The sequence below is a fragment of the Lethenteron reissneri genome, chromosome 14 (assembly GCF_015708825.2).
Source record: "Lethenteron reissneri isolate LAM-NWPU_2019-01 chromosome 14, ASM1570882v1, whole genome shotgun sequence".
Lineage (NCBI taxonomy): Eukaryota > Metazoa > Chordata > Hyperoartia > Petromyzontiformes > Petromyzontidae > Lethenteron > Lethenteron reissneri.
This window is the reverse complement of record NC_083792.1, coordinates 11,321,814-11,339,823: the sequence shown is the minus strand read 5'-3', so window position 1 is coordinate 11,339,823 and position 18,010 is coordinate 11,321,814. Positions and strand designations below refer to the sequence as shown.

Sequence of the window (18,010 nt, the reverse complement as noted above, 5' to 3'; positions counted from 1 at the left end):
GATATGTATTTGCTTAATAATAAACGTATGTAATTGGCTATAATATTTCACATTCCCTGCAGTAAATATCGGGTGAAATTTTTTTATGGCAGATAAAATTATAATTGTGTTTTTATTCTTTGGGTCTTTCTGTAAAGTCATGGAGATAGGTTCAAAGAAAATAACAAAAAAACTACTAATTGTATCACTAAAATGTAGCAACCTCAATTGTGTCACCAGAACGCAGACGACGCACATTATTTGTATTATTACACGCTTTTATTTAACTGTTGTATCCTCAACTCTGTTGTCTATCCTCAAATCTTGTAACTAAATTTTAACCCACTTTCCAATGGCGTGTCGACTGCAAACTTGGTATACGTATGTCATACTGATGACAATACCATATTCTATCATTAAAAATAAAATAAATATCTTTTTAATCAATCTTTTTTTACATATTATGTTTTGGCTTGGGTCTAATTGTCCACACTCAACTCACGTTGGCTGTAAATCAGCACAGTCCCTTACGTTATAGCAAGCTTCGGGGCCACCTCCTGGAGTCGTGGAGTTCTGCCATTACTCGTAACGGTACATTTAATCAAAGCGTGTTTTAAAAAAAGCATTTTTTAAATATTACTTATTTGTGTGTCAATATACCAATGCTGCCGTGCTCGGCATTTTACAAACGCGTTCAGTCTTGGCAGCACGGGCTGCCGTACGTAAACAAACGTCCACGTGACTTCCTGATCGGTGGCCTTCCCGCGTTGGGAGTTGTCGCTCCATCCTCGTCGGCACCGCGGTAACGTCCCGGCAACGTCGCGGCTCGGACCCACACGGATTTAGCCGCTTAAAGCGTAACGAAGTGGACTTTGTAACGAAACTAAAACAAGAGTTCTCACTCGCTCTCATACCTGTTAACTCATGCGGTTTACTCCGCATTCTTGTACGGGGAAGTTGGGTTTTTTGAAGTCCACACGGCGCACGGTCGTATTTGTTTGTGTTTCTCTCTTGTGATGGAATTTGTAGGTTGAACGTTGAGATGTATAAGGGCACGGGGTGATCAATAAGGTCTGAATTGGTCTGTAATAAGGTAGGCACTAATAAGGGGTTGACAGGAGTGTAGCGGTGAGTGCAGTAGTGGTGATTGTCTTATTTGTGTGTGTTTCTCCCTTGTGATGGGACTTTGAAAGTTGAACGTTGCGATGTATAAGGTAACGGGGTGATCAATAAGGTCTCACTTGGTCTGTAATAAGCTAGGCACTGATACGGGGTTGACAGATATGCGCTCCCTTGAAAAGTGAAGCGATGTCTTGTCGCCGCTCGGTGGCTCTCGGCCTTGTTGTTTCTGTTATCTTTAATAAGGATTCATGTTTTGCATAAATGTGTTAATGCAGACATGAAAAGGGGAAAAAAACCCATTATATTGGCAAAGGAGGTCTAATGATCTGTTCTCTTTGTTCGCTTGTATTTTTCATCTATAGAGGTTTTTGGGGTTAGATCTCGTAAATATACAATGTGTCGTTAAACCCACCACCACCCGGCACAGCCAATTAGTAAGGTTTGTCACGTACACATCACATGCCAATTCAATACTAGTACAACAGCACACCGGTGTGTTGGAGGGCAACTCGAAAACATTTGAGTTTTGTTGATCTTAAAGCCGCTAGACTTTAGCTCACACAAGCCCGTTATAGTTGCGTGTGTAGATTGTGTGTATCGGGCTTTTTCCGACACCCTAGTTTTGAAACTTGGTTCATTGGGGAGGGAAAATAGACGTGGCGAGTTGACGTCCAAAGCATTGTTGCACCGGCATCATCACAAGAGCGTTGTGGCAGGGCCCTTGGTCTTGACCTACCAGTTTTCTTCCCCTAATTAACCTTCCGACCCGCGTCTGATAGCTCGAGTGGCACGGTATAAGATCGTATCTACTATATTTTATAAGGTTGCTTCTGTCTTGAATGTATCGAATTATAGTATCTGTAATTCTAACGTATGTAGTAAGTTGCCAGTGTGTGTCTGTCGAGCTGGATGGTGTTATATATATTTTGTCCAGAATATGACGGGAGAGATAACCACATTATTGTATTACGATGAGTCAGTCAGTCGTGTTCTTAAACACAGCAAGTGGTGTAAGGTGAAAAGTTAATGAAGAAACCAGTATCAAGAAAATCTTATTTTTCTTTCCAGAGCACCTGATTGAAGTTCCACGTTTCTATGGCTCGAAACCAATCGTTCATACACACAAAATGCCGATTTTCTGTGCTGTTAGAGTGACGTTATATTTCACATTCTGAGTCGGAGCACACAACAATCTCTGTTACTAATCTTTTTATTTCTCCGGAACCATTTCACGTTCCTGTGGCGATGGGCCAACAGCTGTGACTGCACCAAGTGACGCTGTTTGCAATTCCCTCCACCCCGGTGATGTGACGGAGATGATTACTACAGGATCACGAGACGTCCAATGTTTTCATGATAGGACACCGTGTATCTTTACTGCACCAGCCATGCGACCTGTCAAGTGGTGCTGTTGTCATTTTCGTTGATCACTTAACCCTTACCGGCATTTCACATCTCGACTTTGCAATCATTTACTCACGTTCCCGACATTTAGGTTATACCGACCTTGTAATGCTAGTGCATTATAATTATATTACAGAATAGGACATTTAATTGTGAAGAAATAATTGACCTCTTACAATTGGATAGGAACATCTTATTTTGATATTTCCAATGGAAAGACAATGTTTTGTTTTAATGAAGGACCCTTTGTACCGTTAACACACCAACTATTTGACCTGTCAAAGTGATAAATCATTTTATCAAATAAAAAGTGGGAATTTTGATGATCATATAACCCTGATCAGGATTTTACCTCCCGACTAATTATTTAACTCACTTTCCTGCCATCTAGGTTATACAGTGGAATTTATCTGATATATAATTTTAGGATATCATTTACCCTTTACAATTGAGAAGGGAAAGTAAAATATGATATTGCCAGTGGAGAGGCACGTCACATGATGAGGTGAATTGTTGAGTTAATATGCATTGTATGCAAGTGTTAAGTCACATGTTTGGATAGTTATACCAGTTGAAAACATGATGCTGTTAAACAATTGAAGTCCCTGCATTTCATCAGTCATCCTTTTGTATAAGCCACTCTTAACACTAACGTTTATTACATCTTAACGTGCCCCTCGTTTTTATCCAAATGTCAATCCCTCCTTAAGATCTACCACATTTAAAGACGCTTTCTGGAACAACGAGGAACTGGTGAGAGAAAGAAAATGGCTGGAACAATGTGGACGTGCGGTGCGCTGCTGATGATGCTGGCTGTGACCAGCAAAGGGGACCATCCAATCGGATTCCAGCCAGAACAAATGCACTTGTCTTCTACCGGTACGTGACAGAAAACACGGCTCCGTTAATGTTCTTGCAAGCCATAGAACCACTTGGAGGTAAAGCAGACACAATTGTCACACGGTTTTTAAGGCCAGATTATTTACAAGTGTCAGTTTGCAACACAAATATAAGTACAGTACAATATGTATGTTGAACTTCTTTAGCACCGTACGTAGCCAACAATTATATGTAACACCATTATGAAACCATAGTGAATATACACAATGAGTAAAATAACGTCTTATATTACATATAGTTGTAAATAATATTTAATTTTATATTTCACGTGCCACGATTTAAGGTCAAATGATATTACACATCTTAATATGTATAAAAAATAAGGCTGTTATTTTCTTCACAGGGAACCCACGCTCCATCATGGTGACATGGGTGACGACCAATAAAACGGACTCGATCGTTGAGTATTCGCGCTTTGGATCCAAGCTCTTTGGGCTGAAGGCCATTGGAAGCAGCACTATCTTTACAGATGGGGGAGTTGAGAAGCGTTTCATGTACATCCACCGGGTCCTCGTCAAAGAGCTGGATCCTGGAGCACAATATGGTTTGTTCACCACAGAACCCAACATGTTAAATATTCAAAATGTACATTTCCCCTACCTTTCTAATGCTGTATGACTCATGGATCAATATGAATTCCTTTGCTCAGCATCTACCTTCACCCACACCTCCGATTAACACGGTTGGCTACGTACGGTGCGAAAGAAGTTCAACATACATACCGACTGATAGCAATGGTTTGTGTTTTGTGTGTGACAGTCTACCACTCTGGGAGCACAGATGGCTGGAGTGATATGTTCTTTTTTTCGGCCATGCGGGAGGGGTCTGACTGGAGTCCCCAACTTGCCGTCTTTGGAGACATGGGTAACGAGAACCCACAATCTCTAGCTCGCCTGCAGAAGGAGACTCAGATGGGCATGTATGACGCCATACTGCACGTCGGTAAGGAGTTACTGAGTTGTGAATGTAAAAAAAAAATAGTGGATAATTATTTATTTACTTTGTTATGATTTTTGTTAATGCATGCAGCCACTCATTTATTCACCTGTCTTATTCAATTATTTGCACTTTAATATGCATGGGTTTTTTGGGGCTCAAATTGGCAGCTTAAATAAAGGGGGAAGTCAATGTATGGTCTTTGTAACATTTTGTCTTACTTAACAATAGTTAAATATAGTACTATAATTTCTGTGTAAACAAAATATTTTCAACGTGGAATATCTTTACATTGTCATCCTTGTAGTTTATCCAAATTAAATTGGAATATTCTGCTGTAAGACACAAAGTATGTTTTGTCAATAAAAATGTGCATAAATATAATACTTTTCAAATACTAAAATCTTCAACAAATCACAGTATATTCTGGAAAATGCTTATCTGAATGTAATGTTGGTTACCTTTCTAAATATATGATAAAGTTAGGTGACAATTTATGTTGCTGTATTGTATTCATATACTGAAGAGAGGTCCATATTATTGCATTCTCCAAAAAAGATGAGTAAAACTAAATGTAAAACGGAATGGTATTTTCCACTAATTTAGTACTATAAATGAGGGACGTGTTTCAGAAAGTCACGCTAACTCTGTCAGTTTTCACAATGCAAAACTACTAATAATTAAAACAAATATGACATTTATTGAATAATACATTTAAAACTAAAATTATTAACCTTTTCAGGGCACTCACCAAAAAAATCTGCATTTTGGAATGATTGGAAAGGTTATGTGGAGCCATTATTGTTGCACTGTAGGAATGCCGTGATGCTGTCGCGGATGGATGACGAAGCCTCCCAGGTCCTTAATGTTTGAGCTCATGGCTGGGGGTGCCATGTGAAATTTCGTTCACGCTGAAATTCGATTTCGTTAACAGAAAAGTGTCCTTAATTTGTCAAGTGCTGAAATGCAAAATTTAATAAAAACGAACGTTTCTAAGGGATACCTGTAGTGCAAATTACAAGACACTGCGACATTGGTGTTCTTTATTTTGCCTGTTTTATGAAAGTATTTTTTTTATTATAAACATGTAATTGTTATTTTTTGTTTTTTCTTTGTACTTTTTAGGTGATTTTGCTTACGATATGGATGAGGTAGGGAGATATGTATGATTGACCATGCATTAACTTTCTTTTTTGCCCATGTATTTGTCTATTTGTCTTGGAAATCTCAACATCCACAGCTATAATTGTCCTGTTGACTGGATTCATTTTTATCTTATTTCAGGACAATGCCAGGATTGGAGATGAATTCATGAGACAGATTGAATCCATCGCGGCCTATGTACCCTACATGACATGTCCTGGAAATCACGAGAATGCATAGTAAGGTCAACCAATCTGGTCTTTTGCAGCATGTAACATTATTAATGCACAATGTTCCTCACGGAGCCCTGAGTATTGTTGTGATGCAGACAAAATGATTAATTGCATTGTGGTCGGTGAACTAGGTTCTCACCTAGGTGTCCGGGTTCTGATGCCACGCCTCTAATCCTGTAATTAAATCTCATAGCACGACAGTGAAACATCACTTAATTTCCAGGGAGCCAGAAAAAAACATTTAATTGTGGACTGCTAGTTTCTTCCATAAAAAGTGCATATTTTATGCTGTCTTCTTAATCTGCTTCCCTTTCTTGCTTCCACTACCTTTCTAATGCTGTATAACTCTCTCTCAAGATTCGTTCTTAGTCCATACCTCTGCCATGCACTTTCAGCTTCTGTCACTCCATACATTTATGTGTATTGTCTCTCAATGCTCCATCCATCCAGCTCTATACTTTCTCTCTCTGGTTTTCTCCATAAATCTCTGTCTCTGCTTCAATAACTCCGCGCCTATGATGGCTCTCCACACATCTCCCACTCCACTGGCCTCGATGGTCACTAATGATGCATTATAACGAGCACGTCGTAGCAGCCACATTATTTAATGCTGGGCCATATAGACAGAAGTGAAGCCATGCGGAGTGTGGGGATGTGTGAAACGAGAGAAGTGGGGACTTCACACTGTAGATGTTTTGATTGAGAGAAGCAGGGACACAGCATGGAGATAAATGGAGTATTGGCCAAAGATCAGTGGGTACACTGCACAGAGATACATTGTGAGCAGCAATGTGTCAAAATTACCTTAACTAATGCGGAGCACATCCACAGAAGAGCATGCATCATGGTTTTTGAAACTCCGCAACATAAGAAAAAGGTAGAAAAGTATTAAAAATGGTTTGACTACAGAATTCTTAACAATACTTGTGAAAAACATGGGGATGATTGTTGCAGGAAAATGTTACATTATATCAATGTGGATGTGAGACCTACATGAATTGATAAGTGCAGATATAACTGAGAAACGGGAACTTGATAGCAAGGTTGTATGGTAGACTGCTTTAAATTCATGCTTGAAAATTCAAGAACTTATTTTACCTTGCGGAAAAGCATTCACACCAGCAGCTTGCCGTTTTGATCCGTTCAGACTTAAATAATGCTTGAATTTAGTGCTATTTTTTAATTCACATGTTCGTATAAAACAATCCATAGTGTAATGCGTTTTATGGGATGTTACTATCACATCTAAATCCAATAGTTTATTATGTCCTCACATGACTAGGCATACTCAAGTCATTGTTAGAACTGTGAACAATGTTTATAACCATGGTACATTTGTATAATACATATGTATCACATCATACATTTGTAATTATTTTACCTGGAGACTTGGCTGTGTTTTCATGTTAAAGATCCTGTATTGTTAACAACTTTTTTGTTGTAATTACATTTCTGACTTTTAAACTGTTTCCTATTGCCTTACAGCAATTTTTCAAATTACAGAAATCGGTTTTCTATGCCTGGAAACACAGAAGGCCTCTGGTACAGGTGAGAAATTGCAGTCATGGACATTTCCCTCTGTCGCAAAATAATCTGAAAGTGCTAGTCATCACAAGGGTATATGCTTTGTTGGACAGGACACCTATTTCAGTGACTTGAGATTGATTGCAGTTAACAAAGGTTGACTTTTCCATAATATTAATTCGACCTTAGTCTAGATACAAACAATCCCCCTCCCATTTGCTCCCAAACAGTAAGCCCAGACACTAATTCGTCTACGTTCTATTTACGTAAAATATATTTGAATGGTTTTTGTAATTTTTTTTGTACCATTTAAGTAATAGGCAACAATTGTTCGTATAAAAATAAAACAGTTGAAAATAAAAGAGCAATTCTGTAAAATTGTGAAAGCAATTCTGCAAGTTTCAGCCACATAAATGAAAATAATGTAGATACCACTTGTAATTGAATGGCGAGAGGGTGGTGAGGTGCATTGCCACAGCAATCGGCGTACGGAATGATAAACACAGCAATTATGGGTTTCTGATGCGTATTTCACAGAAAGTCACGTTCACTTATTTAAAGATATCTTCTTTGGGTACATTTCAATATTGCTTTTTATGATCAATGTTTTTTTTTAAGCACTCAATCCTCTTTATTGCTCACCTCTTCATGTCATCATTCTGAACCAATTCCACCTTTGGTAGTTACCCAGATATACATACCCTGTATTTTCTGTTAAAGCCCTCCAGCACTTTTCTTTTTGTTCAGTGACTTTTACATAACATGTAACTTTAACCCTTCTCTCATCTTTGTTAAGTTCAATCATTTCCTTGATTTTCTATAGTTCATGAAATCACATTGGTGATGAACTACAATGGTTTTCAAATGCGCATGAGAAGATACATGATGAAAGAATTCACCATCTTATATTACTAATGACTTTGTCACTACAATTGTGCCGTGTTCACTACCACTTCTTTCATACATTTCATCAGGGTTTTATCTTGAAAACATAGTTACCGTAACGTATAATTTCGAGTAAGGTGTTGACAACATGATTCAATAACACATTTATGTTTTAACAATGTTGTGAAAAAGCATTTTACACTTTGAGCAATACGTATTCAGCCATGTCTTAAACCAGCAATAATGTATTACTCCATTCTTTTGGACAGCTGGAACATTGGTCCTGCACACATCATTTCCATCAGCACAGAGGTGTATTATTATACAGACTATGGCCTGGACCTTCTGCTTAAGCAATACGAGTGGCTCAAGAAGGATCTAGAGGTAATTGCATAGCTTTTAACTTGATTATGCCTTATTATCGCTTCATTTTTGACATAATAGGATCACCTTGACTTGGTTTTTGCCATGCATATTCGGTGGCATTTTTTTACGCAGTCATAGAATTGATTGGATTTGTTGATGTGACTCAGGGGAAGCTTGCATTACGGTGATGTTAATTAGGCTAATGTAATTGGTTGTGATAATGTCGAAGATACGCACCAGTTAACACTCCCTATTACATTTTAGCATTGCAAAATTGTTTTGTTAGGATGTGGGATATTAACTGAGGGATCAAAGGTTCAATTATGCAATTGTAGTTTTATGTTTTGACTGTGCCACGTTCCTTTTAAATCAATATCTTGCTCTGATCGATGAACGAGAGAGCAGTAATTAAATTAAAGTACCATTTATTCAATGACCTTTAATATTCCGCATTGTTGAGTGCCTCAGCAAGTGGTTTCCATGGTTCACTTGCCTGCTGTGGCCAAAATGCTCAATGTTAATTGCATTGATGAAAACCTGCTCTTTTATCCGCATTTCTTTGGTTAACGCTTCACATTTCAAACAAAAAACCTGGAACTAGCTGCTCTTTTCCTGTTTATCTCTTGATTCCAAGCTGTGTTGATTTGTGACAGAAAACCATAGGTTGTTGGGAAAAAAAACGATATAGGTTATGGAGACATTGTGCACATTTTATAGAACTAAATAAAAAGAGTGGCTTATTCCATATAACCTGGGAGCTTTCCCCTATTTTCATACTGTGTAGAGCCATGGTTCTTTTTGCAGGTGTGATATCTAGAACATTATCATCATCTTCACGTGGGAAGTGGTTTTTCTCCTGTGGTATGTGATTAAAACAATTATATAGTCATTAAAGAATCAGGACCAGCAACGAAGCAAAATGATGGAACCTGTGTACTCAATGTTTTCACAAATTAAATGGAATGATGCGTCAATCGTGCTTTCTAAAATGGATTTAATACTGATACGAAGAATTACAGAGCCATTCGCCTACCATTACACTCGCATTTATTTGTAACTGATCATAGGGAACAAAAATTGGCATTTTAGAGTCCAACCAACCATGTGAGTAAGGTGGATGTAGGAAATGTTTTCTATGTACACAGTCAGATCCAAGCCACACCTTTACCCCCCCAGTTGCCAGAACATGCTCCCTGGACAGAAGCTTCCTTCACTGCTGTCCAGATAAGGAACTGCCACGCTGAACACATTGTCGGCGAATTCAACAATTTTGGTCTTGGGGCCTTCAAATGCTGAGCACATGGACATCTCCTAACTTCATCACATGCCTTGTAGGACTGAGACTTTGAGCTGCAGTGAACCAATTATCATACCGATTAGATGAACTAATGTTTGCTATGTCTGTTGTTCACAATTGCACCCAATAAAAAAATAAAATATAAATTAAATGACATTGCCATGGGGAGGCCTCCGGCCACTCTGTAACAGTCTTCTGATTAAAACAAAAGTTTATTGATGCATAGGTTGTATATTTCAGTGAATCTCCCACCAGATAGAAATGTAGCAATTATACACACATGTGTCTTGAATAATCTTCAATGTGTTTTGATAACCAGGAGGCCAGCTTGCCAGAGAACAAAAAACAGACTCCTTGGATCATCACAATTGGACATCGGCCCATGTACTGCTCCAACAATGATACCGATGACTGCAAGACATTCAACAGCCGGGTGAGAATTGAATAGAATATTTTGAAAAGTCTGTTGTCGTAAAAAATTTTTTAAAAATAATATCCAACTTTCGTGTGAAATATTCATATTTTTTCTTGTTTAAAGACAGACATCAATAAAACACAATCATATCGTCTGGTATTAAATTCATAGGTCCGAACGGGATTCAACTCGAGCTTGGGAGTGATGCCTGGCTTGGAGAAACTTTTCTTCATATATGGTAAGACAAAAAAACGTAATGAATGACTGACTTGCGCTATAAGTGTTTGTTTCATTTAGGGATGTAACTTTGAAATACAATTTGTAACTCATTATGATACATGGTACAGCCCTTGTTTCCATCCACTGTTGTATGAGGGCCTCCCCAACACCATGGGCAATGTAGGACCCTATTTCACCACGTGGTTCAGTGTGGGGTGGTGATGGTGGGGAGCATAAATGTGCATGTTTTAAATACAGGCATACCTCTTATAGCGCTCAGGATGCGTTCTTGATAATCGGAGCACTCTACGAAACAGCGCTATAGGAAGTCATAACATTCCAATGGAGAAGCATTACTGACAGCGTAATGTTTTTACCTATGATTGATATGTGAGGGCTTGATTGGACTATCGGTAATAGCCTTAATAATGATACTGTACACATTCTAAATGTATTAAAGCATTTATAAATAACATTACTATTAATGATGACAAAAAATACAAAGTTTCGCACTCACCACAGGGCATTTGGTCAGGGCTTGCCGTAAGATTAATTATCGTCTGCCGTAAACACGTTCCACGGGAAGCGATACTAACCAATGAGATTACTCGATCCATGGATCGCTTGCCATTGAATCGATGCAGTGATTAACCCTCGACGAATCGATACTCTAACATCGTTGTTGGTTCGATTTTGAGCAGAATCGATAAAATAGACATCTCGATTCAGGTTCCACAAGACCATATATGGGCAAAGGCACGCCCTTACGGGCAATGCCATGTCTGCTTTCTTTCATATAAGGGCTAATCCAGACAGGAATTTTCCTCCAGGACAAAGAGCGTTATAAGGAAACGGCGTTACAAGAGGCAGCGCTATAAGAGGTATTCCTGTACAGTACAATTCGTTATGCTGCACTGCCCTCTGCTGCTCACCACGCAACCCTGCAGCCCAATGTCAACCTGCTTGTGCGCAATGATCATCCGTGGAGACTATCCATGCTCAATCTTGCTTTGCTTCTGAGATCTGGCAAGATTGAGTACATTCTGGGTGATTTGGTCATAGGCAGCGTATTAATAATTGGATTTTTTTTTAAATGAGTCCCAAGAAAGCTAGTTATGTCTTGGTTACTTTGGTTAATATTTCACTGCCTGATGAATGTTATTTCAAATAGTTATATTAATGATTTTTTTTTTAGCTGGAGATGCAGCCTCAGTGTTTGAGTAATTTTTAGACACAAATGGTATATATTTCTAGATGTTGATTTGAAGCTTTCGTGACTGCAGGAATCTATACTCTTTGGTTCTTTCGGTAAAGTCACGTAGGTATTGTGATTTATTTTATTTTATACCTACGTGACTTTACCGAAAGAACCAAAGAGTATTTCTAGATGGTCTGTTTTGGAAGGGTAGCTGTTGACTAATGCTGCTGTTTACTTGTTGCTTATATTGTCTGCAAATGAAGGTGTTGATATTGAGTTTTGGGCTCATGAGCATTCTTACGAGAGGCTGTGGCCAATCTATGACTACAAGGTAAGAGAAAAAAACTATTTTGTTTCTATATTGGAGTTTATTTAAATTGCTAATATAAAACCAGCATCAATCCCCCGGCGGTGAAATTCCACACACGTTATTACTGTAAACGTCTAAATCCTTTGAATATTACAATAAATATAATTTTCACCAAAATTGTCATTCCACAGAGCTCTGCTTAAACTTTGTTGACTGATATTGACTAGGACAGCTATGTAGGAATGTATTTTACTTTGTTAATACATTTCGAGAGCTTGGAGCAGAAACTGCTTTTTCGTGATTGACAGTAACATTACCAGGCAGCTGGTGAAAACCATCCTGTGAAGACTTATGGGGTCTGTCTCACCTGATGATTGTAACGTGGGTGATATCCAGTGATTGCATCTCAAGTTGCCTATTAACCCGGCACACGAAAGCCCTTGGAGTGCAACTGTGTTTAATGAAATACTTTAATTAGGACACCTTCATTGAACCCTGTAACTGACGTTTTTTTTTGTCATTATGCAAATGGTCAGTGTCCTGGAGAGGAGACCCCCCCCCCGCCCCCTTCAATTAAGCTTTGCTATTTTAAAAAAAAATGCGTGTAATGTGCATAAGGTATGTTGAAAAATTTGATTACAGAGCTGTTTGCAACTCGGGGGAATTATTAACAAAGTGCAAAATTGGAAATAAAAATGTGCCAATGTTTAATTACACATTTCTTAATTGTTTGCCAAGGTTCTCAACGGCAGCAGAGATTTTCCGTATGTGAACCCCAAAGGGCCTGTACATATCATCACAGGCTCTGCGGTACGTAGCTCTTCATCGATTTGCTCTTTTTTGAATACTGCCTTTAAAGAGTTACATTGTTTATTATTGCACCTGCAGGTGTTACAGCGCTTTTATAAATCCAGGTCACGAGGGTAATTTTGACATTCACTTTAATAGGCGAGTAAATTTGGATTAGTGAAGGGGAATAGCATAAATGTGGGGGAATAGAAGTACAATCCAACAATGGATTTTGGTGCACTGTCATCTGCTTACCACCACATTGTAAAAGCTCACTGACATGAACCTTATAGCGGTACCCTGGGGTACCATAGTACCCCGGCTCTCGCATAATGCCTGTGATGCAGTAATTTTTAGTCTGTTGATGGTCGGCGATGCGGCAATCGACTCATCTCGACGAGCTGTACACGATGCACTCTGGTGCATACGAACGTTCAGGGTTTCAGCGCAATCATCCTCGCTGCGTTTCGACATCGCGGAGTAGCACTGATTTCTGGTTGATTGGTAACCCAGTCACGGAGTTGAGTACACCCCTGTAAACAAAGTGTCCCAGAAATAAATATTTAATTGCCTCAGCCATTTTGTATTACTTGGTACATCGGGGTACTGCCATAAGGATCATATAACAACACCGCTGACATGGCGGTTACCCATCCAAGGACTGTACTATCCAGGATAAATCCTGCTTAGCTGTCTAACTCTGATGAGATTGGGTGCATTCCAGGTAATTGCACCATAGGCATTGTATAGATTTTATCATTCATCACCACTTGTTATCCTTTACATCAAATTGCTGTCGCCTGGTTTGGATAGATTAATTTTTGTAATCATCAGCAATGTACTGGTAACAGCAGCATGGGATGAAATGATAGGGAAAATGTTTCTCAAGGGTACATAACAAAGGGTTGGTATTAATTTAAATCTGTACAAATTGGATAGTGTGTAATTATACCACGAGATGCTTTAATTGTAACCATCGCCATAAACGGGTAAAAGGATGCCTTGACTTGTTGATTTGTGTGCACTCAACAGGGATGCAGAGAGAGGGTTGATCCGTTCGTTCCTCATGCTAGAGACTGGAGTGCTTTCAGGAGCTCTGATTACGGATACACACGTTTGAAGATCCAGAATGGCAGCCATGTATACCTGGAGCAGGTGTCCGATGACCAGGTAGGAATCTCACGTTCAGCATGAAATGCAGTAGCAGAAATCATTATTTAGTTGAAAAGATTAATAGTTTGGAGCGTGAAAGCATGGCCTGAAAGAGGGGGCAATATTAGTTTTTTTTTTCAAATTACTGTAATTATCCTAAAAGCTTTTGTCAAAGTAAACGATAAGCAGTGCAACAACATTTTGTTCATCTTTTGCAATCTGCCAGCTTTGATTGTTTTGCACATTGTAATTATAGATCGGACGAACAGTACTAATAATTGACCTTTACAAAATGTGTGCAGGGTGCTGCATAACGAAAAGTGTTTTTAACAAATGCTGAAATGTATAAATTGCCCATCTGACATTATTGACCATTTGCATGCATTGGAACAGTCTTTAATCAAACCTTTCATGAGAAGGCTATGGTGATGTTATGTATTCACAAATAACTGGGCAAATGACATGAAATATGCACTTCTTCATGGCATATTTCACTTTTTGTGAATGTATAATGACTAACAAATTCAAGGTGGAGGGAATTGTTCTAATTCTGTGTACTATGAACTCTCCAACCTTAATTTGAGTCTCATGCATGGCCAAGATCATTTGCGATTAATATCTGTACCAGCATTGGGCCCCCTCCTCACTAACCTGCATTTCCCAGTGTGGTAAAGTATGGTGAAATACTCTCCATGATCGACATGGTATTTGGAAGCCTTTATCCTGCAGTCGATTGACAAAGGCTTAACAGCTACAGTTAACACATTTCCAAATGATCGTATTATTTAAATAAACAATTGGAGACAAAATGCCTGTCTCCCATATTTAGCTCCAACATTAAAGGAAAAATATGGTTTACATTTTTTCATCAGCATTGGTGTAATACGAACAAACTGGACTAGTTTCAGCATTGAATGTCTCATCAGCACCCAGGCTTGCTTAAACTGCACCTCCGATTAGCACAGTTGGCTACGTCCGGTGCAAAATAACTTCAACATAAAACATACAACCAATGCTGGTGAACTGCCCGGTGTTTAAAGGCCTTTCTGTTAGAAATGGATCCGAGTTAAGTCAAAACTATATTAGAAATAATAATAATAACTAAGCATTGTTATGGAGATTGTCAGTGACAAAATAAATAAGATGCCATAATGCCTTCTTACCATATTTGTCTGTCGACATGAAGCAAATCTAAAGTTTTTTAAATCTTATTTTCAGAAAAAAGGTCTTCCCGTTCAGATATGCACTCCCAGAAGGCAGTGCAGCCAATTGGATGTGGAAACATAAGTTCGTTCTTATGCAGAGAGACACATGTGGGGAGAGGGAATTATATAAGAATTAGTTTTACCCTTTCTGGCAATGACACAGTTGTGTTAAGATGTTAAAACACAAAACTGAAACCTTTTGCAAGTAATCCTGTCTGCAATTAACCACATATACTTGCGGTGAACATGAAACTAAAAAACGTATTCTTATATTTTGATAATGACAAGGGAGTTCCCATGATGTAGCTGCTCACCCCGAGCTCTCAATGTTCTGATAGTGGCATTGTCTTTGTGCTGTGTTCGCTTTTTAGCGTCTTCTGGTCTGACACTGTTTGAGACGAGGCTCAAAAGAAAGCTGTCTCTGGTGTTGACCAATCCGTTTCAAAGAGAATGCATCATATAATATCAGAGCACGGTGTTTTTTTTTTTACATGTTCACCACAAGTGTATGTGGTTGATGCAGACATGATTCCTTGAAAAGGGTTTCAGTTTGGTGTTTTAACATTTTAACACCTGTGTTATTGCCAGAAAGGGTTAAACCTATTCTTATGCCTTGATAATGGCAAAGGAGGTCCCACGAAGAAGGAAATATATCCGCTTATTTATGTTACATTCTCTGCAGTGACACTAAATGATTGAGACATTATGTAATATTTAAAAGTTCAACTGTATATGTATGTTTTGAGTCACATGATACTTGATGCACATAGTATCAGAAGCATTTTTAAATAACTCGTGGAGAGGCAATTATATTATTGATTGCAGTGCAATGATTTTCATTTTGCTTCTGTGCTGCACGGTCTGGCCACGTGATTCCATTAGAATGACATTTTCCATGATGATGGCAAAGAGGCTTTTAATTGTTCGCTATTGTTTTTGTTTATAGAGTGGCAAGGTGATTGACAGTATGTGGCTCATCAAAGAAAATCACGGCGTTGCAGCATGGGTTTGAACTTGCAGAGATAAAAAAAACAACCAAGATGCACCATCACAATTGATTGATATGCTACTGAGTAATTGTTCTTTTTAAAAAGTGTGATTAATTTTTAATAATGCAATTTTTATGCAAGTATGCACTTTATGAAGAAATACAGATGATCACTTTACAACATGTTTAATGTTGCTGAAATAATGTTTTACGTGTACATTTTCACAAGCAATATATATGCACAGATATCTGTCAATGCACTGCTGAATGGAGGTGTGCATTTTACTGCTTACAATTTTGCAAATGTATTAATAAAATAAGTTCACAGCAGACTGACCATTGTGTTTTTTTCTAAATGTGTCTGTTGGTGTGTTACCTAAACGTTTATCTAAATGATGGAGAAAACTCTAAAGAATAGATTATAATGTAGAACATTTTCATAACACGAGGATACGTTATGCAATGTCCAACAGTGTTAAAGATACGGAAATCACATCTCTAATTACTACCATACTATTGTTTTGTTATATTTCCTGGGTTATTTAATATTCATGAAGTTCCTTTTGGTTGCTCCAAATTCATACTTTTTGTGGTCCTTGATTTACATTAATTTATTATTTAAATTGTCTTCTTGGTCTGTGAAAGTCTTTGCAAACGTTTATTTGGATCGTCCCTGGACTTACCGTAATACGTGCGTAATCACTCGTAACTAGTAACAGGTGCAAACGACACACTAAACATCCATTGGAGAACACTTCACATCCCTGCAATTGTCTCAAGGATATTGATAAGCAGATGGTGTGAAAATGAAAAGCAAAGCTCAACTTTTGCCCCACAACATGTGAATGTTTTCGGAACATCTTTTTAAAGAAAGTTAATTAATAGTTTCAAATATGATAAGGCTGCATTTTCATCTTGATATAAGTGTTATTTACCCAATGCAACTAAATGTCATATCAACATCTAATTATATTCGAGAATATTCCTTCTATGTATGTGCCTTGAGCACAGAACAGCACAAAATGTCCAACCATTGCCACGAATATATAACGATAGAACACATTGGGAACGATATTTTTTGTGATAAATCACTTCAAAAAGCAATGCATTACTGCGTTAGAGGTTTAATATGAAACCTATTTTGTTCACACGGCGGCACATTAAATTGCACCACTTGTGTTGCTCCCAAAGACACGGTACAAAAGGAGCTTCAGTAATTGTTTCCATTTTGGCAGTTTTGTGATTTGACCTTGCAAAGTTACACGCATGTTATGAGCTAAGTGTGCTTGAACGAAATGTGTGGTATATAAATAGGAAGTCAAGCTCGCACTTAATTTCCAGTTATATTTTGCGAGATGTTAATGTAATGAAAGTAGGTGCTTTACCACGACTGGCATTGACGGTGCTGTTTTTTGAGCCTTGGGTATAAACATTCTACTCTAAGAATCCAAAAGGTTACTTAGTCTATGCATTCATTTGTCACTGTGTGTGGGATTACAACTCATCAAACTACTGGTATAGTGTTCATTTTGAAATGGTAATCCGAATTAAATTTATAATTTCCATTGGATCTCGTTACGCCATGCAAGTTGGAAGTCACAACCGTCAAATCTTCAAAAATACACGTATTGCATCGTTTTTCAAATACGATCAAAAGTAACATTTCCACATCTGAGGCGTTTTAATTGCATTTTGTAACCATGGTGGATTTATATTTTTTGTTCATTTAATTGTAAATGTTTAATAAGAGTGGATCTCAAAAGCTAAACCCTGGTTCAAAGTTGTATATCATCATTGTCACCATTACAAACAAAACCTAAACATTGTCTTAAGATGTTTTGGCTTTAAACCTCTCAAGATTCTCACGTGGATAAATCGACACAGTAAATGTTCGGCAAATGCTTACTCGGGCGCCACGGTGGCGAGATGTTAGCTACCTCGCCTG

At 38.2% G+C, this 18,010-nt stretch overlaps 1 protein-coding gene across 2 annotated transcripts; it reads left to right on the top strand.

The window, feature by feature from the left end:
• The first annotated feature begins 716 nt into the window (after positions 1–716).
• ACP7 (acid phosphatase 7, tartrate resistant (putative)) lies at positions 717–16,395 on the top strand. 2 transcript variants are annotated; one of them, XM_061551533.1, is made up of 14 exons: positions 717–781; positions 3,216–3,384; positions 3,749–3,949; positions 4,165–4,347; positions 5,467–5,492; positions 5,626–5,723; positions 7,203–7,265; positions 8,396–8,510; positions 10,109–10,222; positions 10,376–10,442; positions 11,885–11,952; positions 12,670–12,741; positions 13,753–13,890; positions 16,024–16,395. In XM_061551533.1, exons 2-14 carry the CDS (start codon positions 3,273–3,275, stop codon positions 16,087–16,089), a joined length of 1,323 nt encoding a protein of 440 aa, XP_061407517.1. In that variant the 5' UTR covers positions 717–781; positions 3,216–3,272; the 3' UTR covers positions 16,090–16,395. The 2 variants fall into 2 exon arrangements, with proteins under 2 accessions (XP_061407517.1, XP_061407516.1); XM_061551532.1 differs by lacking the exon at positions 717–781 and adding an exon at positions 809–1,072.
• The last annotated feature ends 1,615 nt before the right edge of the window (positions 16,396–18,010 follow it).